Source organism: Cordyceps militaris, assembly GCF_000225605.1.
Source record: "Cordyceps militaris CM01 unplaced genomic scaffold CCM_S00001, whole genome shotgun sequence".
NCBI classification, from domain to species: domain Eukaryota; kingdom Fungi; phylum Ascomycota; class Sordariomycetes; order Hypocreales; family Cordycipitaceae; genus Cordyceps; species Cordyceps militaris.
This window is the reverse complement of record NW_006271969.1, coordinates 2,231,187-2,251,300: the sequence shown is the minus strand read 5'-3', so window position 1 is coordinate 2,251,300 and position 20,114 is coordinate 2,231,187. Positions and strand designations below refer to the sequence as shown.

The window sequence follows — 20,114 nt, the reverse complement described above, 5'->3', positions numbered from 1 at the left end:
CGCGTTAGAATTTCCCCGGACCCTGGTGATTGGTGGAATTGGCTGGTGACAGAAGCTCACATACATACCATAGAATCAAAATTCGTCGATTTATGCCAGACAATTTATACAGCGGCTCTATTTATATACATTCGTCAGCTTTTGGCTGGTGGACTGGTTCCTATTATTGTTGTCCTCTCATATTCCTCCTCGTTCGTCCTCAGCGCGACGGCCCTCCGTAGAATCCGGGCTGCCCGGGCACGCCCTGAAAGTCGTCGTAGTATGCATTAGACGGCGGCTGCTGGGCCTGGGGCGGTTGGGGCTGTGTCTGAGGATAGGTGTGCTGGCTTGGCTGGTGCATGGCCAGGCCGGCCGCTGGACCGGGAGACTGCGCTCGGCCAGGAGCTGGGCTCATCACTCGGGGTGCCGGGCTCATCGTCCGCGGCGCTGGTGTCTGTCTGGAACCTGGGCTCTGGGTCATCTGTCGGAGGGCGGCGCCCAAAGGCCCCGTGGCCGGACCGGGCGACTGGGACCGGGATCGCGGTGCCGGACTCATACGGCCCGGGCTTGCCCTACCCCCGTCAAGCTGCTGGTATCCGCGATGTCCGGCAATGGTGCGTACGGGCGCCGGGCTGGCTCGGCCTGAGTCGGGGTCGTAGCGGGAGTACTGAGGCCCTGGGCTACCTCTGCCGTCCATAGGAACTTCGGAATAGCCACCCATGGGTTGCGCCTGCACCAGGCCTGTCGAGCTTGAATTGTCAAAGCTGCCGAGCGGACTGCGCATGCGATCCAATTCGTTTGCAGACGCTTGCCGAGAGTGCGCGCCATCTATTGCACCGTTTTGTGGTCGATAAAGGTTGTAGCTTGTATCCGACATGCCCGTGCCGACGCGTCGCGGCGCGCTGAACGTTCCGGTGCGACCAGACTTAGCACTTCCAGGGCGTTCATCAAAGGAAACCGGCGTGCCGGCACGCGTCGTGCCCGCATCACTTTCGATGCCGTAAAACTCGGCGCCACCATGCTCGTCGAGAAATTCAGCCCGGTTTTTGAAGTATTCAAAGTCCATGTGGTTCTCCGACACAAACTCAAAGCCCGGCACGCCAGTGGCCTTGCCAGCTTTGCCTGCCTTCATGCTGTCGAGAGCGTACATGTCCGAGTAGCCACTGACACTCATGAGATCACCCGTCTCGGCCTCTCTTCCATCCGTCAGTCGGCCCGAGTACACCGACGGCAGGAGATTCTGGGCCTTTTGATGCACCATGGGCGTGATGAGCTTCTTGTACAGAGCAGGATGGCCGAAGCGGCTGGCCAGCTTTTCGCTTCGCAAACGGTCGGCTTGGGCGCGGGCGGCCTCGGGGTTCTTGTGGACATTGAGGAGACTATAGAAGCGAATCTTGTTGTCGTACGCGTTGGCGCACCAAAACTTGAAGCCTAGCATGAGAAAGGGGAGGGGGATTACGGCATAGAACTGAATGTGGTTGGCGTCGCCGCGGACCCAGGTGGTCAAGAGGACGACAAGGTTGGCCAGCATCGTGCCAAACACGAAGCGGTTGAATACAACGCGCCAGTAGAGGCCGCCAGACTCGGTCTTAGTAATAAAGCGGTATAAGATGAGATACTTTTTGAGGTAATGATCAACAGAAAAGTACATGGCGGCGGCGGGGAGGACGAGGGGCATGATTCCGGCAAAGCAGAGACTCGTGGTGGCGTAGAATAAAAAGTACGTGTAGTAGCTCGAGTACTCAAAAGGCGGGGGCGCGGTGAGCTCGATGAGTTCTCTGGGCGTCGGGCTGGAAAACTTCTTGAGGAAAAAAGCCTTGGTCAGCGACCAGAGCTGGGCGAGGTCGGTAGCCGCGCCGAGCTGGCGCTGGAGCATGTAAGTGACCCAAAAGACGCCGTTGGAGCACAGTGCTTGAAAAAGTCCGTCGATGATGCTTTGGCCATTGTTCTTGTTGGCGTCCTTGATGGCCTCCCAACCGGATTCTCCGTTACTGGCGTTGCGGATAATGTTGAACACAAAGGTGAAGACGGTGGAGAAGAAGGAAAAGACGATCAGGTTGTTGAAGACGAAAAAGGCGTACATTTTGCCAATGACGTGTCGCTCCCTGCCGGTTTTGGTCTGATCACCACCTTTGGTAGAAAGGCGGCGGAAGATCATGGGCAGGACGATGTAGACGAGGGAGGTCAAGGTCGGCGCCAAGATACCTTGGACGAGACCCCAGAACCCGGGTTTGGCCACGAGCTCGGTCTTAAAGGCAGGCCACAAACGGCCGAGGTTGCTCAGGTTGACAAAGAGCATGGCAATCAGGGCGTTGGGACCGATCCAGAGGAGAGTCAAGACCGTGATCCAAAAACTATTGGCCCACCGCCTACGGCTGCGAACAGAAGTGGAAAGCGGCATGTTGCGCCAGATGATGTCGTTAGGGCGAGGGGCGAGGGTGACGGTAGCGCCCTGGGACTTCTTCTTGCGAAAGGAGTAGGCGATGCTGTGCGCTTCGGCAATGTCGCTGTAGCTGGCGAATCCGTAGGGCATGGTGCTGCGTTTGTCGACCGAGGCCCGAACCTGCTTGATTTCGGCTTCGAGAGTGCTAATGCGCTTGGTGTAGTAGTCAATGGCGTCGAGCTTCTGGCCCGAGGGGTAAGAGCTGTACGCGTGGTCCTTTTTAGAGGGCTTGCAGGTCGGGCGGTTGGCGGGCAGCTTGGCCGGGTTCTTGAGGTACTTGGCGAGGACCTGCTCGAGCTTGCGGACGGTATGTTCATGCTGTTCAATGAGCTCGGGCAGCTCCTTGACGTTTCGGGCAATGGCGGTCCTTGCAAAGGATGAACTGGGCGCGACCGCATCGATAATGCGGGCGATGCCTTCGTCCGAGGCGCATTCGCGGGGGATGTCGTAGAGCATGAGGGTTCTCGAGGCGAGGCTGGTCAGGAAGTCCTCCGTCTCGAAATAGCGACGGCGGAGTTGGGCAATCTTGCGGTAGTTCCACCAAAGGAAGCCTGCGACAATGGCGTCAAAGAGGTAGGCAGCAATAACCTGCACCCATTGGGCGCGGCCAAAGACGTTGAGGGGCGAAATGTTGACGAGCCAGCCAAGCTCGCTCTTGTCCCGGACAGCGGCTGTGGTGAGGTGGACGGGAATGAGGATGCCAACGCCGACGAGGCTGAGGACGAGAAACATGTTGCGGCACATGCGCATAAAGCGAATAAAGATGGTTGCGTCCATGCCGACAGTGTGCATGAGAACATCCTCATTAGTTTGCAGGACGGGAGGGACCCAGGCGAAGAGTGACTTTCCTATAGCCGGAGGTGCGTGCTTCTCATCGGCGTGCTTGACCTTGGGGGCGTAGACGGCCTGGTTGTGAGGGCGGAGGAGAGAGAAGCAGACGGCAAGGAAGACGGTAAAGCCGATGGAGATGCCAAGGGCAGAGTAAAGCGATGAAGATGCCAGGGTCGAGGCAAAAGGGTCCTTGAAGAGGTCGAGCAGCGGGTTCTCGGGGCTCGAGTTTGGTTTATCGTCTCGGGCGGCGAGGGTGCCAGGTGTAAAGGCCATGGAAGCCATGGAAGCCATGGTAGGCCGCGGCCGTTAGGACAGGCGAGATGTGCGGTGCAATTTGTGCAAGGTGAGTCGGACTGTAGAAAACGTAGTAGGTCAAGGCGTGAAACCGAACGAGCGAGGTCGCATCAGCCGGGTATCTCAGAACGGATTGACTGAGATGCGGGTGTCGAGATATGGCGATGATGCAGATAGATATGCAGATATAGGTGATGGTATGGATATCGATAGCGAGCGTGTTAGAAGAAGTTGAATAGCGAGTGACAGGGACTATTGTCGGGTTTGCTTGGGTAGAAGCAAGCGGTGTCCTGGCTGGGATGAATCTAGAAAACGAACAAGAGCGAAGATGCGGCGCAGGGTGAATAGAAAACGTGCAAACGAGGATGAACAAGGGAAGACGGCAAGGAAAAGAAAGGGTAGGACAAGGATAGACAAAGCGGATGGGGAAAAGTCAGGACAAAGGAGAGGAGGATACGGATATACTGTTGCTGTCTCGACTTTTTTTTCCGGGACAAGTATTACGGAGCGGTACCTAACTAAGTTGATTGCGTCGTTAGCGCCAGACGGTATTACGAGGTGGTGGACGTGGTGGGGCATCGATCAGCGGGACGGATGAAGCTCGTCTCTTCATTCCAATGATATTGTGTTTTCTTTTTCTTTTTTTCTTATAGTATTCCATCGTCTGTCGATTCACCCTCCTTTGATTCCCGTCTGGGACGAGTCAACGGTGGCTTGCAGATGAGCTGCCGGTAGCTGGCTGCGGCTCAACCTTACAGGAGCCGGTAGCGGATGCACCACTTGATTGGTTCGGTGTAGACACTAGCGGGACCGTTCTATTTTTGTCGCGACCCGCATCGATATCCGTCATCCAGCTTTGACTTGGACGAAGTTGAATATTTTAGGCATTATAGATGATTGATTTAATATTGTTTTCTTGCTTTGCCCTTACTTCTCCAAACGTAGATCCTGCAGGAGTTCTCGTTCCCCTCGTCCTCCAACAGGTACCATCCGAGCGGGACCACCCTTTAACCACCAGTTTTGCGGGCTCCACCGCTGCGATACGAGAGGCCTATCCGCTGCGTACAGGGCGCATGCAGCCTGCATCTCGTGGCCTCGGGCTTGTCCACATGGCTCCTGTAAACCCATGAGACAAAATCACGGGCATCTCAGAGCCATTCATTCGATTTTCATTATCTTTCCCAACCTCAATATCAATATTCTGTCCCTCTATCACTGGTACAAACCTCCATTCCTTACGCTGACGACGCAGTGGACCCCTGGCCCGCTACCGCTGTGGACCTGAGACACTTGTTCGTCTCAACTTCTCGCACTGACGTTGTCTGTCGACAACCTTTCAAGCGTGTGAAGTGTGCAACGAAAGACATTCGTCAAAATGGCAAGATGGAAGGTTGTCGGCTGACTGTTTCAAACTACGTGCCCTTCGACTCCCACACACAAACACGACTACCTCCTTGCCTCCCTTCAACGCTCCCCTGCACACCACCACTGCCTTCAGTGGAGCCTGGGCTTGAATGGCTGCAGGCCTAAACCAGGCACAAACCCAGCCATTCCAGCATTGATGCAAGCCAGCCCTGCTTTAAGAATTAACAAACTTGATTTGTTTATTCGCCACTCGATGGTCTCAAAAAACTCTTGCCTGGGCCCTTGCGAGTATTTTGCAACTTTCCTACACTGTATTAGTGCCTAATACTAGCTCAATACTGCGTCCTAAGTCAACTTGTAACTGCCTAGGTACCTACCTAACCAAGGCCAAGTAACCACGCACACACATTTGTCAACGTGTCACTGCCTGACCACGCGCACATTGTCGCTGCCTTGGCCTAGTATTTTGTGATTTTTTACAAAGTTCAAGCCTTTATACAGAACTCTGACAATGATTGATTAGGTCATCCAAGTGTCGAGTGGCGCGCGTGCGCGCGCCTTTGCCTGGCAAGTCGATGGACTTGCCCCTCTGCCCAATGAATTGTAGTCAAACAGGTATTATCCCCAGTCAGCCAAATTCTTGACACGAATCGGTCTAGAAGTCTGCAATCAACGTCATGCGTTCCCTAACAAATTCTGGCACCACCGACTCCTGCCCTTCTTTGCGAGCGAGCCTTCCTTGATTGCTTGATGGACCCTGTTCTGTCTTCTTTGGCAGGGAACAAGCTCAACGGCTCGCAAACTGGTATCAAGTTGAGTAATTGAAGGTGCTTGGAGAAATTTGGGACTTGAGAACGTTGTAATAGATAGACTTGCGTCGCTGCAGAGGATCGTCTTTCCAATCGCAGCTAATGAGATGCTCTAGTGGTTCACTTCCGTTTACTCATCTCAATTCAAAACGCGACAACTAAAGACAACTCAATTTAGTCAATCCAATAGCTAAAACAAATTATTGCATAAATTCACCATAACCTCCGTGTCAATACGAAGAAGTCAATCCAGTGCGCCTTCAGGTCTACTGAGCCGTTCAATCGTAGCTGTGTTGTAAGTGTCTTGTAAGTCACACCGTCGCTGACCAGCCCGAAAATTATCAAAACAAAAACCTCCTTTTCGTCCGCTTGCACCAGCCATCGCCTAAAGCCCCCCCTCCACATTACCCTGGCTGCGTGTCTTGCGTTGGGTTCTGCCAACCGGCGCCGGCGTCTTGCTCTTCTTCGGACGCCCAACCTTCCTTGGGGCCGAAGATGAGGCCGGAGCGGAAGCCGCAGCGTCTGTCGCGCAATTAGCTTCGGACTTCACTCCCTCTTCGAGCTTGGCCTTCTTCTCACTTTGCTCCGAGTCTGCGCGCGTCTCCGCATCGTCCTCTAGCTTGCGCTTATGGCTAGCAGGGGCAGAAGAGCCAGTGGTAGCAGTCGCCGGGGCCGACGTAGGCGCAGGCGCCGATCTCTCTGCCGCCCCGTTTAAGGACGACTCTGGCTTGGTCGTCTCATTAATAGCGGTCAGAGCAAATTTAGCACTCTCGGACACCGGCTTCTGAATTGGCTCTTGCGAAATGTCCAGCACCGGCCGGGGTGTGCCACCAGCAGGTGTGCCAGTGTTGACGGGCGTGTCGGGCACAGACTTGACCTCGACAGGTCTGGGGAATGGAGTTGCAGACAGAGACGACTTGGAGAGAGCAGGTGCAACTGCTTCGACAGGTTTGTTGAGGGTTGACAAGAGTCCGGTGGTAGCAGGTGCTGCGGCCGCTCCATTGGGCTTCGCAGTTGATCCCACAGATGATGCCGGCGCACCGTTCGCACCGTTCTGGGCCTCGCCAGCTGTTTCCTTGGACGGCTGCGGCGGCGCATCTAGGTTGGAGATGCTTGGAAGCGAGGTGCCAGCACCTGTAGCTGGTTTGGGCAATTCAGTAATTTTGGCTGGCTCCGGAGCAGTGGGCGGCTCTGGCGCGCGGGCGGAGGCAGGGTAAAGAGGCGGCTTGCTACTGGAGGCGCCAAAGGGTGGAACGATGCTTCCCTTGGAAACTGAAGGAGCAGCCGACACAGCATTCGGGTGTGTTGTGGATGGCTCTTCGCGCGGGCGCGCCATGAAAGCGACGTGATCAACCGTAGAAGACATTGATTGGATTTCGTACCGTGCTGAACGAATTGATTGTCGGTAATGACGTTAGGGCGGGATAAGCGGTATCGCGCAAGGGTAGCCACACGATAGACAATGATATCGTGAAGCAGCGTGTAGATGAAAGTTGTTGCGTCGACGATGGAATTGATGATGCGAGATCTAGGTGCAGAAGTCGAATCGATGCGGATGAGAGGTATTATAGCTAGGCGAACGAACGCAGCAAGAGAACCTTGAATTGGCCGGGGAAGCACAGGAAACGGCAATACAAGGAAGCGGAATGGCTGGGGCGGCACACAGGTACCGACGACGTTCATGGTAAACAGGATCACCAGGCCGTACATTTACCGGCCGTGCGCAGGGCCAGGAAAACGTTAACATGGCGCAGAGGCGCCAGTTACTGATGAACCAGTCGGTGCAACAGATGGGACAAGTCGCGGTACACAGTGCCCAAGACGCAAGCGAAGCGGGGTTTATTATGGTGTGCAGACTGTGCGATGGGTTGGCGGAACCGGGGCGATGGACGGTGCGGGAATGCAGATCGAGACGGTACAGCTACTTGGACCACACGGCAAATTTGTATGACCTTACCTTGTACCTCGCTTTGGCCCCGGGCTGGCCGGTTGCGGGGAATCGAGAATACGTGGGGCATGCGACACTAGCTGCAAGACATGGTGCAGATGCGCAGGAGAAACAGGTGAGGCTAGAGTGACACCAAGGTGAGATGCGGAAATGAAGATAATGCTACTTTTTCTTCGCAAACCCTTCCATTCTTGTCGCGAATGGTGGCTCATCCAATTTTACTGACAGGGTTGTACCGACGTCTATTTAGTAGCGTTTTGAAGCGCGCCCTCAACCCATCATATCATCGTCAATTCTTGGATCTAAATTGTTTCAAATTGATTCGGAAACTTTCATACGAAAAGAATTATCCAAAGCACACTGATCGCCGTATTCTTTTCGAAAGTCCCACGTCAAGACCTTCGTAAATCACCCCATGAACTAGTTCAGGCTTTTCTCTAAAAGCTCAACCTCCAGACATCGCCCAGTCTCTTATTCTCCTCGTTGATGCCGCCATGCAAAATAATGGCATCGGCCTTCTCGTCATGCACCACATCCGCGTCAAACCATCCTCGGGGCTCAGGCGTCTCGCCGTCCGTCTCCAACTTGTGCCACTCTGCCAGCTCAATATCCCACGCCCACGCATCAGCGAGCATCTTGCCCGCACCCGCATGTCCGAGCGCGCTAGGATCTCGCTCGCCAAACATGGTCACGAGGTTTGCCTTGCCGTGGATTGTGAGAGCCAGCAAGGCGGCGACGCTGCGCGCTTCCGGAGCTCGGACACCGTCAGGCGTGTACGACACTGTGGTCCACGACTGCGCGGCAATATCAAACACGTCGACGACACCGCCTATCTCAATTGTGCCATCGAATCCGTTGACGCGGTATATCTTGCCTTGGTTGTATGCAATGGAGGCGCCACCTCTTGCAGGCCCGGGCGCAGAGGGCAGCTCCGTCCAAGAGTTGGTCTCGATATCGAAAGACCAAAAGTCGGACAGCCGTCCTGATTCTGGACATCCGGCGTGCACAAAGATTGTGTTGGTGCCGTTTGAGGTGACGCAGTGATAGCTTCTTCCAGCTGGGTACGCTGTCTCGTTGGCGGGCCTGATCAATGTCCACTTAGACGCCTTCGGGTCGTAGCACCAAAATGCCCCATGCTCTTCCACCGGCTGCATTTCGAGGCCGCCGCGGCCTGAGAATATCCAAATCTTGCCCCGGAGGGCCGTACTCGCGCTGCCTACCCGGGGCGCAGGAGCTTCGGTCGGAGGAGGAAGCGTCTGTGCTGAAGTGTCTGCGAATATTAGATTAAACCCGCTTTCACAGAAATAATTATTACCCAATTTATTCGAAATTTCAATCACGTCGAACTTGTTGTCTATTGGTTGTCGCGGGATCAGCTCGCCTCCAAAGATGTAGGCCTGTTGCCCAATTACGGTAACTGTCTGGGAAGACCGATACAGGCGCTGGGTACCAATGAGACGGGACCATTTTGCGGCAGGCATTTCGTCGAAGAAACACAGGAGTGAAATTTAGACGTAATACTATTCAGATTTCTCTTTAAAAAGACAGCAACCAGAGGACTGCCAAAAAAATTGGCAGAAAAAGACGATAGCATCGCCAGGTCAGAGGCATGTCCATAGAACTTATACCCCTCGTGGAGCCGTCACATGTGCCGTGCCAGCATAAGAGCTGGATTATATCATTCCAAGTCTATTCCGATTATGTAACATCTCGGCTATGTTTTTTGTACACACAACATGTTGATAGTTAGAGAGGTGAGAATGCTTAGCTAATCGGAACGTTTTACTCCGATGCCTCCACCACTCACGGTTTTGCACGGACTCCGTCATGCCGCCTCGTTTGTTATTGGCACATCATGCCTCCCAGGAAAGCCTGCGATGTTTGCTTCAAACGGAAGGTGGCTCAGTGAACCAATCAAGGCCTGATTAATGCTTTTACTAACGGCAATTCGTGATTAGATACAATGCTCGATCCCCAGCCCCGGTGTCCCGTGTGACTGGTGCGACAACCAGAAAATCCCCTGCACGTTCACCAGGAAACCACAGAAGAAGCAGCAAAACAGGTACGACGAGATTCTGAATTCCTGCTGCCCATCACTGACACAAGCAGAATCACACCTGATGCAGTGTATGCCTTGAGTCGCCGAGTCGCAGAGCTCGAGGATCTGGCTAGCAAAAATGCAGAGGCTCAATTAGCATCTCCCTATAGTGACACGTCAAACCAGAGTCTCCATACTCGACAGACAGCGGACAGTGAATTGCAAACTGTAGAATCGCTAATTGAAAACGCAGCCTCTAGCACGAGCTCTAGGCCCAAGCTCTCACACCAGCAGCTCGGGCAGAATTGGTACTTTAGAGGCATGCAAATATTGTCAAAAAAGGGTCAGCAATGGATTGAATTAAAAACAGGACAGCCGTTGCCTTTACAACACTTTGTTGCATTTGATGCACCGGCCGACCGAATTTACCATACGCAGGCAAACTGTCGCCGTCTTGCGTCGCTGGCAAGAAATCTCCCTCTCCCTAGCAAGGTCGCAACACGTGCGATAACCGACAAGCTCTTCAGCTCGAACGCAAATTTATGTTTTCCAGTGTTGGATCGCACTCTCTTCGATACTACCGTTGAGGAGGCCTATTGTCCAAAACACTCTTTACCAGCGCAGGCGTGTGTCTGGGCCCTTCACACCTGGGCGAGATACCTTTCGCCTGGTTTGGCCGAGTTTGATATTGAAATCTGTGCGGCCGAATGCCGTTTGCTCCTTGACAGATGTCACTGGGAATGTAGTTTTGAGGCGCTGCAGGCGATGCTATTGTTGGTAAGCCGCCGACACGCCATGTTACATCTTACGAGATTGTATTGACAGCCGCAGGGATTCCGGGGCATATCCCTCAATGGCCAAAATAACAATTTAATGCATACGATAATTTGTCAAATGGTCTGCGAATTAGTGGGCACTTTCCTACCTGAGGACTCCGACTCTTTACAGGACCGCAAGCGCCGACATATCCGCACCCTGTTCGGCCTCTGCTACATCCTTGATAAAAATATCGCCCTGCGATCTGGTCGCCCGCCCTTATTGAGTGAAGACTACTACGATTTAACATTGATGGATACTGCCGTTGGTGGGACAGAGCTGTTCCATGGTTATGGCGATGACCTGGAGCTAAGTCTCGTTAGAGAGAGGACTTGTCGTCTCCTCTATTCACAAAAGGCAGCTAAGCTTTCCGATGGCGAGTTATTACAGCGTATCCGGCAACTGGATGATGAACTTGAGCAATGGAGGTTGTCTATCCCGGTGCCGATACGTCCCAGGCTGAGTGTTAATCTTCATTTTAATCCGGCGATTGGCAACCAACAGAATAAGCTCATTCGTTTCCAACTGGACTACCACTACACTTTAATCGCGATCCATACCATGGTCCGCAAATGCGGTGCCTCGAACGAAGAAACAGCGTTGCCAGAAGACTTGCATAGTGTCGTCCATTCGAGCGTCGACCTTTCCTTGGAAGCGGCCCGATCGACGCTGAGGTTTCTGCGGTTTCCACTCAGAGTATCTCTGGAGGCGTTTCTGTACGGTCGATTCGACGTATCGCTGCCCAGTCACTTGCTAACCTTGCTAGATATGTCCAGTCGTACGCCCCGGCAGCGGCCATGGCACTCTTTATCAACGTCATGGTTCACCCGGATGGCGACAGCTCGCAGACAGACTTGGAAACACTGATCCAAGCTGTCGGTACCTTCCAATCGATTCCCCTCGAATCGCTTTCCTCCACCGAAACTCAGGAAATCCAGATGCTGAATGAATATATCATGGAACTGGTGCGGCTGGCAAGCTGTGCCATTTGGAAGGACAAGATGGCCAAGACTGAGAGCAATTGAACACGGGCAGTGGCTTGACAACATGAGCTTCCTTTTTACATGAGACTCGTCGATTAGAAGGCAGATACGTTATACCCGCTCGAACAACACGTTGGGCTCGCCAAGTTCGCCCTTGGGCGTCAGCTGCAGCTCCAACCCGGTAGCCTTCCCGTCCACGCCAACCTTGAACTCGCCAGCCAGCGTGGAAGCGATACTCTTCGTACCCTGATCCCACGCATCCACGAGCCAATAATTGCCCGAGACGTGCCTGAAGCGCAAATAGTACAGAAAAATGGGCTCAGTACGGTTCGCCACCAGCGTCTTTCCGCCAACGTCTCCCTGAACGATGCGCAGGGTTCCGTATCCCGGGTCATAGTAGTGGCCAACGATTTGCTCATTAGTTAGTGACGAAGGAATTGCCTTTTCTGGACGGTTCGGGTAAAAGATTGAATCGACCTTTTCGAGATACGTTTTCTGCTCGTCTGTGAACTCCTTGTAGCTAGACACGTGTCAGTTACGATCCGCACCACCTCGGAATCGACTTACCTAGAAGTGAGGTTATATCGGAGCTCCTGCGGCACCCCCAGCTTATCCTCAACCAGTCGCCAGACAACCTCATCTTCGGCAGAGTTGGCGAGACCCGAGTTGGCCATGGCCGCCACGGCGTAGCGAAGGCGCGGAATCAGATATAGCTGCGTACTATACGCGTTCATGGTGCCGCCATGCTTCCACACTACTTCTCCGTGGTATGTCTTCTTTATCCACCCCAGCCCGTACGTCATGTCCCCGTCGCCCATCACGCCGTCCTCGAGGTTTCCCATGAGCATGCGTGACTTACGGATCTCGGCGTGCGCGGCCTTGGAAAACGGCGCCGTCTGATCGAGCAGGCAGCGCGCCCACTTTGTGTAGTCGGCGACGGTGGAGATGACGAGTCCAGCGCCGCCATCCTCCCTGGTGCTGTCAAGATGCATTTCTACAAACCTTTCGGCATTGGAGTCCCAGTAGTATCCGGCGGCCAGGTGCTCCGGCGCGGCCACTGCATCCTTGGTGTCGCCGAAGGTGGCCGTCATGCCGAGCGGCGCCCAGATCGACTCGTGCAGCACGTCGCCTAGCCACTTTCCGGCAACCACTTCGACGACGTGCCCGAGCACGGTGTACATGTAATTGCAGTACTGCCATGTGGTTCGTGGTGTCGCACTGGGCTTCAAGTGTCGCAGGTTTTGCACCTGCTGTGCGGTGGTCACTGGGCTACCGTCTTCATGACGAGCAAACATGGCTGCGTCGTGACGGGGCATGCCGGTGCGATGACTAGCCGCGTCTTCGAGAGTGAGGTGTTCAGTAGACCAATCCTCGTACATGACAAAGTCGTTGCGGATTATGGACGAAATTGTGGTGCTCCACCCGTCAGCAAGGGCGGAATGGTTCTGACTATCAATCATTAGGGCGACAGCGGCAGCTGTGAACGCCTTTGATGTCGAGCCCGCAAAGTAGAGTGTGTCTGGTGTGGCCTTGGTATCTGGCAGGGTGGCATAGCCGTATCCCTGGAAGGGTCAGGCATGGACAGCTTTCACGGCTCCCCTCTACTGACCTGAGAATACACACTATCGCCATCCACGACAGCGACCGACATTCCTGCAACCTTCCACCTGTCCATGACGTCGCCTACAAACTTGGCGAGGCTGTCATTGAAGGGGCTGTGAGAGCTGGTACCATTGGTCAGCGATTGCTGGCTGCCAGTTGCCACGGGGAGCAACAGGCCCGCCAAGAGCACGGCTTTGATCGACTTGGGGAGTGCCATGTTAGAATGATGTCAAGAGGCCGAAATCTCGAGTGCGAGTGTCTTTGGAATTGCATGTTATAAAGCCATGGCGCGGGGACGGCCCACTCCGCAGCTGAACGACGGGCCGATTTACGATCGCGATGTGGCTGGAAACGGCAGCGACTGCGCGAGGCCCAATATCGCAGGGCGCGAGTTTTGACGCAATAAACGTGCTCATCTGCAGGATAGATGGCCTGATTTGGTCTGGCGGGCATGACCCAGCCACAAACTTACGTATTTCTTAATGTTTAAACGGTAAATCCTTGACTATCAGTAATCGAAAGCCGATAAACTCATGAACATGGTGGTACCCATCTCGTATGCCGATGTCGCCGGAATTCCTTGTGCACCACTCTCTGCAGGCCACTCGACCAGCAAACGTATGCTCTAGACCACTATGCCGCTGCCAAGAAAGCACTGACATGCTGCATGTTTTTCTCTCGTTGATCCACATGCGAAAAGTGCGCCGCCTTGTCCAGCGTCACCCACTTGACTTGGCCGAGCAAGTCGAAAGAGGGCTGCTTGGCCACGCCCTGCGCTTCATCATCGGAGCCATTGATGAGCAACGTGGGCGCTGTACCACGGTATAATCCCGCAATGAGCCGGTAATGGTCAGCTCCCTCGGTCCATACCTGGGCATGTTTAGTGAACAGTTGGGCAGCGGCCACGAAAACTTTCTTACATAGTGTCGTATGTCGTGGGATCCGCCGCGAACCAGTTAAATGCAGTCTGGACCTCGGGAGCCGGTCACAATCTAGCGAAGGACAGGTGGCGCAGGTAAAAGACGTCAATGGCGGCTTCATACTCGGCGCCCTCATACGCGTCCGTTTCGTCGGCCTTGTCAAACACAGCCCATTCCTTAGCGGGCATCATGTCACGCAGCGTGGTGATGATGATCCGCCAGGCATCCATGCTCGCCGAGCTTCTTGCAATGACCAGCCGTCGGAGGTGGCTGCCTGAAGCGATCAGCCGTCCACTCGGCCGCGAGTGGCAGTGGACGTCCGACAGGCCGGCCCGCAAGCCCGAGGTGCCGCAAGAGGTTTTTCGAGCTCGGCTGTGAACAGCTCAACGAGCCAAAACGCCTCGTCGCCGTTTTTGGTGCGCAGGTGCGTCGACTGGCCGTTGCCGAGCTGGTCGTAGAAGACGAGCGGCACGGTGAGGTCGGCGATGGAAGATAGGCACTCGTAGCTGGCGACGGGGCCGCCGTGCGAAATGATGAGGGGCGTGGTGCCGGAGGTGAGGTCGCCGATGGCGCGGCACCACGTCTCGCACGACGCGGGCAGGCCAGAGATGGCGAAGACGGCTTTGCCTTTAGTCATGAGGCGTGAGGTTTAATGGGAACGGGGCGAAGAGCGGACTTACTGCGAGGTTAGGAGAATTAAGAGGACTTCGTCGGAAGGCACATGTGGGCGGGGCGAAAAGACAGCTTCAGTTTGTTCTCACGAGGCTGCATAGGTAGTTATCACAGCAGAGGTCGCTGTGGGTGTGGAGAATGGCACACATCACGGTTACATCGCAAGAAACGGGCAGGCTGTATATCGTATGAAGACAGGCTCCGGAAGGCTTGCTGCGTGTGAAAATCACAGACTGAATATCCACGTTACACGCGGGATCGAGATGAAAAAGGACGTACAGTACGCGAAAGTCGCGGGGCCACTAGGGTGACATGACATATCCAGGTTTTGGTGTCGCGATCAGTAGTCGCGGGGTCGATGCAACAGAGACAAATTCTATGCAGAGGCTGTATACAGAAGGCATGTGGTGAGCTTGCGTCTGAGCACTTCAGGCTTTGCTCATTTCATTCGAGAACGCTCGCAGCACGTAATTCAGGCCTGCAACTTCATCAAGACCATCCGCAGATCCACCGTAGATCCATGTGGTAGCAAACGCACCATTGACGATGATCTGAATTTGGTGCATCCCAGCGTGGTGGCAGTATTCTCAAGCATAGGATTGTAAGCAAGGCTTTGTATGGTTGCAACGAGACATCTGCTGTTTTCAAACTGTTGGTTTTGAGCCGCCTCTTCATAGGTATTCCACTGCTTGCTGCGTTGGAGTGTTGTGTAACGGCTGCAAAGGTGAAGCTATCGCGAAGCCATGGCAGTACATCCCCATCTGGAAGTGACCACCAGTTGAGCGATTTAGGACAAAGATAAAAAAGTTAAAGCCTGTTGCATTTACTCGATATAAAACCAATCGTTGTGTTTATATTCTCATTGAGTAGCACTGTAGCTGCAGCGCCGGGAGCCTCGAGCACCCATAATTCAGGGGTTCGCGCCAGCTTAGTCACCCACTGACAAGCTGTCCTGAAGCCACCCAGATCTCCTTCTTTGCGACGGCCATCCTTTCTGAGACAATCGAGCACCCAACTTGTTCACTTTCTTTTCATTTCCTATTCTTCCGTCTCATACTTTGAATTGCCGAATCTTCTCTACGCCCGCTCTAATTACCCTAACGGATTCACCCGATCTACAACCCCGAAACGACACCGCGACGCGACTTCACAATGGCCCCGAAGGCGACCAGCAACAAGTACTCGGTCATTCTCCCGACCTACAATGAGCGCCGCAATCTGCCTATCATCACCTGGCTGCTGAACCGCACCTTTACCGACGCGTAAGCCGCCCGCGAGATATAAGCTTAGCCACACCCACCGCCGCCACTGACCCCTCTACAGGAAGCTCGAGTGGGAGCTTATCATTGTCGACGACGGCTCGCCCGATGGCACGCAGGAAGTTGCGAACCAGCTCGTCAAGGCGTACGCACCGCACGTTCTCCTCAAGCCGCGCGCGGGCAAGCTGGGCCTGGGCACGGCGTACGTGCACGGGCTCAAGTTCGCCACGGGCAACTTCGTCATCATCATGGACGCCGACTTTTCGCACCACCCCAAGTTCATCCCGCAGATGATTGCGCTGCAAAAGACGGCCAACTACGACATTGTGACGGGCACGCGGTACGCGGGCAACGGCGGCGTGTTTGGCTGGGACCTCAAGCGCAAGTTCGTGAGCCGCGGCGCCAACCTGTTTGCCGATACGGTGCTGCGTCCGGGCGTCAGCGACCTTACGGGCTCGTTTCGCCTATACAAGAAGAGCGTGCTGGACCGCGTCATTTCGAGCACAGAAAGCAAAGGCTACACATTTCAGATGGAGATGATGGTCCGCGCCAAGGCCATGGGCTGCACCGTCGCTGAGGTGCCCATTTCGTTTGTGGATCGCCTGTATGGTGAGTCCAAGCTCGGCGGCGACGAGATTGTCGAGTACGCCAAGGGCGTGCTGAGCCTGTGGCTCAAGGTGTAGAGGACGGGACGATTGCTGTGTGAGGGGAAAAGGAACGTATGCCTTGTGTAAAATGTGGGAATGGCAAAAGGCAGGCGCAGCCATACAAGTTACAATTAATACATGAATGTCCAAGTTATGCTTTTGATCCCGTGCTGATCCGTATTTCTACATTCAACACTGACTCTTTACATGTTGCGACCGCCCGTCACCATGATGGTCTGGCCCGTCACGTACGAAAACAAGGGACTCGCCACCGCCAGGATGCTCGCCGCCGCCTCCGTCGCTGTGCCGGGTCTACCAAGCGGGATATCACTCTTGGCCGGCGCCGCCCCCGACCCGGTACCCTTTTGCGCCTGCGGGATTCCCAGCGCAATCTTCTTGCCATCCGGCCCCTCGACAAATGCGCCATCCTCCTTCGCCGCCGTCAGCCGCGTGGCAATGTGGCCAAACGCAATGGCGTTGGCGCGCACGCCAAACTGAGGTCCCCACTCCTTGGCAATCGTCTTGGTGAAGCCCGTGACGCCGGCCTTGGCCAACGCGTAGTTGATTTGCCCGGCATTGCCGTGGACACCCGACGTGGACGAGATATTGATGATGCAGCGGGGCTCGCCGTCCTTGACTCGAAAGTAGGGGGCAGCGGCGCGAACAAGGTTGAAGGGCGCGGTGGCGTGGAGCGCGAGGATTGTCTCCCACTGCTGGTCTGTCATTTTGTGGATGACGCCGTCCCAGGTGTAGCCGGCATTGTTGACGAGGATGTGGATCTTGCCGTTGCCGAACGCGGCGGCGCGGTCGACGAGGACGTGTAAGTAGGCCTTGTCGAGGACGTCGCCGGGGACGCTGAGGGCTTGTCCGCCGGCTTTGTTGATGGCGTCGGCGACAGCGCCGCTCTTTTCTGAGGGGGTGTTAGAAGGAGGAAAACGGTGTGGGGGATTAGATGAGGGCTTACTGGCGTCAATGTCGGCGACGATGACCTTGGCGCCCTCGTTCGCAAAGAGACGCGCCGTCTCGGCGCCGATGCCCTGCCCGCTGCCGGTGATGATGGCCACCTGACCGGCGAGGAGGCCCTTGGGGTAGTTGAGGTGGCTGGTGATTTGCGCGACGCGGTCAGACATGATGGGGGGAGTTCTGCTTCTGTATATATATAATTTTTTTATACAAGAAGTCAAGGCGAGTATGGGAGAGGGGAAAGCTGGGGTTGATATTAGAGCTCTTGGGTTATGGCCTGGGGTATGTGGGGGAGAGGATCGAGAAGCCGGGTGTGTTGCAGCTAGTGAATCGATGCCGAGGTTCTAGTGGGACGAAGCCCGCGGAGTTGACGCTGTGCTCCGGTAGCCGGGTTGTGTCGCGCGGTTTATTGAAAAGGACCTGCAGCGCGATGGTGTCTCGACAACCAATTTGGTATAGTTATTTGCCGTACGATGGTATAGCGGATAAAATATTTGATCAGCAGCTGGTGCCAACCGGAATCTCCACGGACGCAGAATTGAGCCCTGCGAAATAAGAGAAGCCGCCAAGGTAAAGAAAGTCGGCATTTATTCTGCTGTACTCTACAATTTTCAGGGTTTTGCTTTACATCGTTTCAGGTAGCCGTCTTAGTCCCGTCATTCCGGCCCGTTACCCGTCTACACAGGAACCTCTTCAGGCACGAGTACTCCGTCCAGTGTCAACATACTTGATACTTGATGAATGCCCTTGTGCACGCTGCTTATAGCCCGAATAAAATTGTACGTCTTCGTACTCTAAAGTAATTCGTTTAGCTAGCTTCATGACACCGCGACAGATAGAATTTGCGCCGTTTTTGTACGTCGAGGCAGATTGGTCGCGTGAGATATGGTCGCGTGAGATATCCCCTCCTCAATGTCCTCGCTCTACGAATTTGCCTCCGGCAAGACCCTAGGCCACTTATATCGCCTATATAGGTAACCTCTATCCGGCCATCTGGGTTGACTCGCTCGATTTGAATCAACAGATTTTAGTCTCATTACATCCCTGGCGCATATTAGCGGCATTTTCGGCCAACCCCGCGGCTGTAGATCATGTGCCTCTCCTGTTTACAGTCCAATTCCACCATGTCCTCTTCTCCGCCTCATATCAAATCCACCTCAAAGTAAAAACAACATCATCCACGATGCCCCAGACGGATTCAACACATACAAGGCAGCGATAATGTGTTTCACAGCCTCAATACAACGTGACTATGTCAATGGAATCAGGAGCGCAAGAAAGTCATGCTCACAGTTCTAGCATCAAATAAGATTTTACTAACTAGATACTTTTGATACCCCCACTTTGTCAACACTTGCGCTTCGTAGGATGTCGTCACACGAGGCTGCGCTTGTTGCGCCATGATTTATAATGAGGGCACCCTCCAGCGCACCAGTGGCTGTACTTATAAGCCAATCGTGATCCAACACCAGAAACACCAGAAACCAGAACAACCCATCTACGACCCACGTAAAAAAAAAAACCTCACACGAAATCGCCAATCTCACAAAAAAAAAAATGAGCACCGACGATATCCCATCCGTTGTCACACGGCCCCTTCCCAACGCAGTCACGTACGACCTCACCGTGCGCGACCGTGTGACAATAACACTGCCTCCCCATTCGGCCTGGTCCAGCGGCCTGCACTGGCACGAGGACCACGACGAGTACCTTGCAGTCGTACAGGGCCGCATCCACGTCAAGCTGGGCGACGAGGAGTGCATTGTCAACGCGGGCCAGCCCGAGGTCCATATTCCGCGGCATGCGTGGCATAGCTGGCGGCGCGCGGAGGCGGATGGCAACGACGTCGTGGTCGTGGAGAGAACGGAACCTGCCGACTTGCAAAAGGCAGTATTTTTTTGGAATTTGAACGGTGTGGTGCTGGATGCGCCTGCTTTGGACGCCAAGATGACGAGGCTGCCGTCGTGGTTGAGGGGCTTACTGGTGGACTGGTGGGTTACGATGAGCCTTTTTGTCATTTTCCATCACCTTGACAACTGGCCTGTACTGGTAAATGTCCCCGAGATATTGCGGCCGCTTGTACCTGGCCTCGGACAGAGCATGGTGTCGCAGGTTTCACAGAAGGTGGACTGGCTCTGCACGCACACTACCTTGGGGCTGGCGACCTTGGTCGGTCGATTGTTTGGTGTTGCGCCTGTTCAGCGGCGATATACGCCAGCGTCCATTTTTGCGCAGTGGGGTGACGGCCAAGACAAGAACAAGAAGATTTCCTGAGTACCTCGTATAAAGCAGCTTCACAAGCATCATGTGGTGATGTGGGTATGCGGTGTCAATAGCATCACTATCGCATAATCATAGCTTGAAATCAGCATTGGTCCTTTCCCATCCGGCAGGAGACTCCTCCATGGCCGCCACGCGTTCCGTCAGCTTCACCTTGAGCGGCTTATTCTTATCCGTGCACAACTCGTACATAGTTGACAAGTTGAACAACAGCGTGTGCGATGAGTAGCCCTTGTCCACCAGCCCCTCGAGGATATCGCGTCCC

At 54.5% G+C, this 20,114-nt stretch overlaps 10 protein-coding genes across 10 annotated transcripts; 4 read left to right on the top strand and 6 right to left on the bottom strand.

Moving 5' to 3' along the window:
• Positions 1 to 199: 199 nt before the first annotated feature.
• On the bottom strand, positions 200 to 3,544 carry CCM_00711 (DUF221 domain protein, putative; the record flags this gene model as incomplete). The annotated part of the gene is made up of 1 exon (XM_006665870.1): positions 200 to 3,544. The coding sequence occupies one exon, from the start codon at positions 3,542 to 3,544 to the stop codon at positions 200 to 202; it is 3,345 nt and encodes a 1,114-aa protein (XP_006665933.1).
• A 1,129-nt stretch (positions 3,545 to 4,673) lies between these two features.
• Positions 4,674 to 4,832, top strand: CCM_00710 (uncharacterized protein; the record flags this gene model as incomplete). The annotated part of the gene is made up of 1 exon (XM_006665869.1): positions 4,674 to 4,832. The coding sequence occupies one exon, from the start codon at positions 4,674 to 4,676 to the stop codon at positions 4,830 to 4,832; it is 159 nt and encodes a 52-aa protein (XP_006665932.1).
• A 1,274-nt stretch (positions 4,833 to 6,106) lies between these two features.
• CCM_00709 (uncharacterized protein) lies at positions 6,107 to 7,404 on the bottom strand (the record flags this gene model as incomplete). Its single annotated transcript, XM_006665868.1, has 2 exons — positions 6,107 to 6,993; positions 7,104 to 7,404. The coding sequence occupies 2 exons, from the start codon at positions 7,402 to 7,404 to the stop codon at positions 6,107 to 6,109; spliced, it is 1,188 nt and encodes a 395-aa protein (XP_006665931.1).
• A 702-nt stretch (positions 7,405 to 8,106) lies between these two features.
• On the bottom strand, positions 8,107 to 9,150 carry CCM_00708 (Kelch repeat protein; the record flags this gene model as incomplete). The annotated part of the gene is made up of 1 exon (XM_006665867.1): positions 8,107 to 9,150. The coding sequence occupies one exon, from the start codon at positions 9,148 to 9,150 to the stop codon at positions 8,107 to 8,109; it is 1,044 nt and encodes a 347-aa protein (XP_006665930.1).
• Positions 9,151 to 11,084: 1,934 nt separating this feature from the next.
• Positions 11,085 to 11,548, top strand: CCM_00707 (uncharacterized protein; the record flags this gene model as incomplete). Its single annotated transcript, XM_006665866.1, has 2 exons — positions 11,085 to 11,239; positions 11,290 to 11,548. 2 exons carry the CDS (start codon positions 11,085 to 11,087, stop codon positions 11,546 to 11,548), a joined length of 414 nt encoding a protein of 137 aa, XP_006665929.1.
• A 69-nt stretch (positions 11,549 to 11,617) lies between these two features.
• Positions 11,618 to 13,325, bottom strand: CCM_00706 (penicillin-binding protein, putative; the record flags this gene model as incomplete). The annotated part of the gene is made up of 3 exons (XM_006665865.1): positions 11,618 to 12,026; positions 12,074 to 13,068; positions 13,116 to 13,325. 3 exons carry the CDS (start codon positions 13,323 to 13,325, stop codon positions 11,618 to 11,620), a joined length of 1,614 nt encoding a protein of 537 aa, XP_006665928.1.
• Positions 13,326 to 13,741: 416 nt separating this feature from the next.
• CCM_00705 (hydrolases or acyltransferases (alpha/beta hydrolase superfamily)) lies at positions 13,742 to 15,266 on the bottom strand (the record flags this gene model as incomplete). The annotated part of the gene is made up of 4 exons (XM_006665864.1): positions 13,742 to 13,978; positions 14,106 to 14,302; positions 14,353 to 14,649; positions 15,140 to 15,266. 4 exons carry the CDS (start codon positions 15,264 to 15,266, stop codon positions 13,742 to 13,744), a joined length of 858 nt encoding a protein of 285 aa, XP_006665927.1.
• A 586-nt stretch (positions 15,267 to 15,852) lies between these two features.
• Positions 15,853 to 16,642, top strand: CCM_00704 (mannose phospho-dolichol synthase; the record flags this gene model as incomplete). The annotated part of the gene is made up of 2 exons (XM_006665863.1): positions 15,853 to 15,962; positions 16,024 to 16,642. 2 exons carry the CDS (start codon positions 15,853 to 15,855, stop codon positions 16,640 to 16,642), a joined length of 729 nt encoding a protein of 242 aa, XP_006665926.1.
• Positions 16,643 to 16,809: 167 nt separating this feature from the next.
• Positions 16,810 to 17,736, bottom strand: CCM_00703 (Short-chain dehydrogenase/reductase SDR; the record flags this gene model as incomplete). Its single annotated transcript, XM_006665862.1, has 1 exon — positions 16,810 to 17,736. One exon carries the CDS (start codon positions 17,734 to 17,736, stop codon positions 16,810 to 16,812), a length of 927 nt encoding a protein of 308 aa, XP_006665925.1.
• Positions 17,737 to 19,126: 1,390 nt separating this feature from the next.
• Positions 19,127 to 19,843, top strand: CCM_00702 (Cupin, RmlC-type; the record flags this gene model as incomplete). Its single annotated transcript, XM_006665861.1, has 1 exon — positions 19,127 to 19,843. One exon carries the CDS (start codon positions 19,127 to 19,129, stop codon positions 19,841 to 19,843), a length of 717 nt encoding a protein of 238 aa, XP_006665924.1.
• Positions 19,844 to 20,114: the final 271 nt, after the last annotated feature.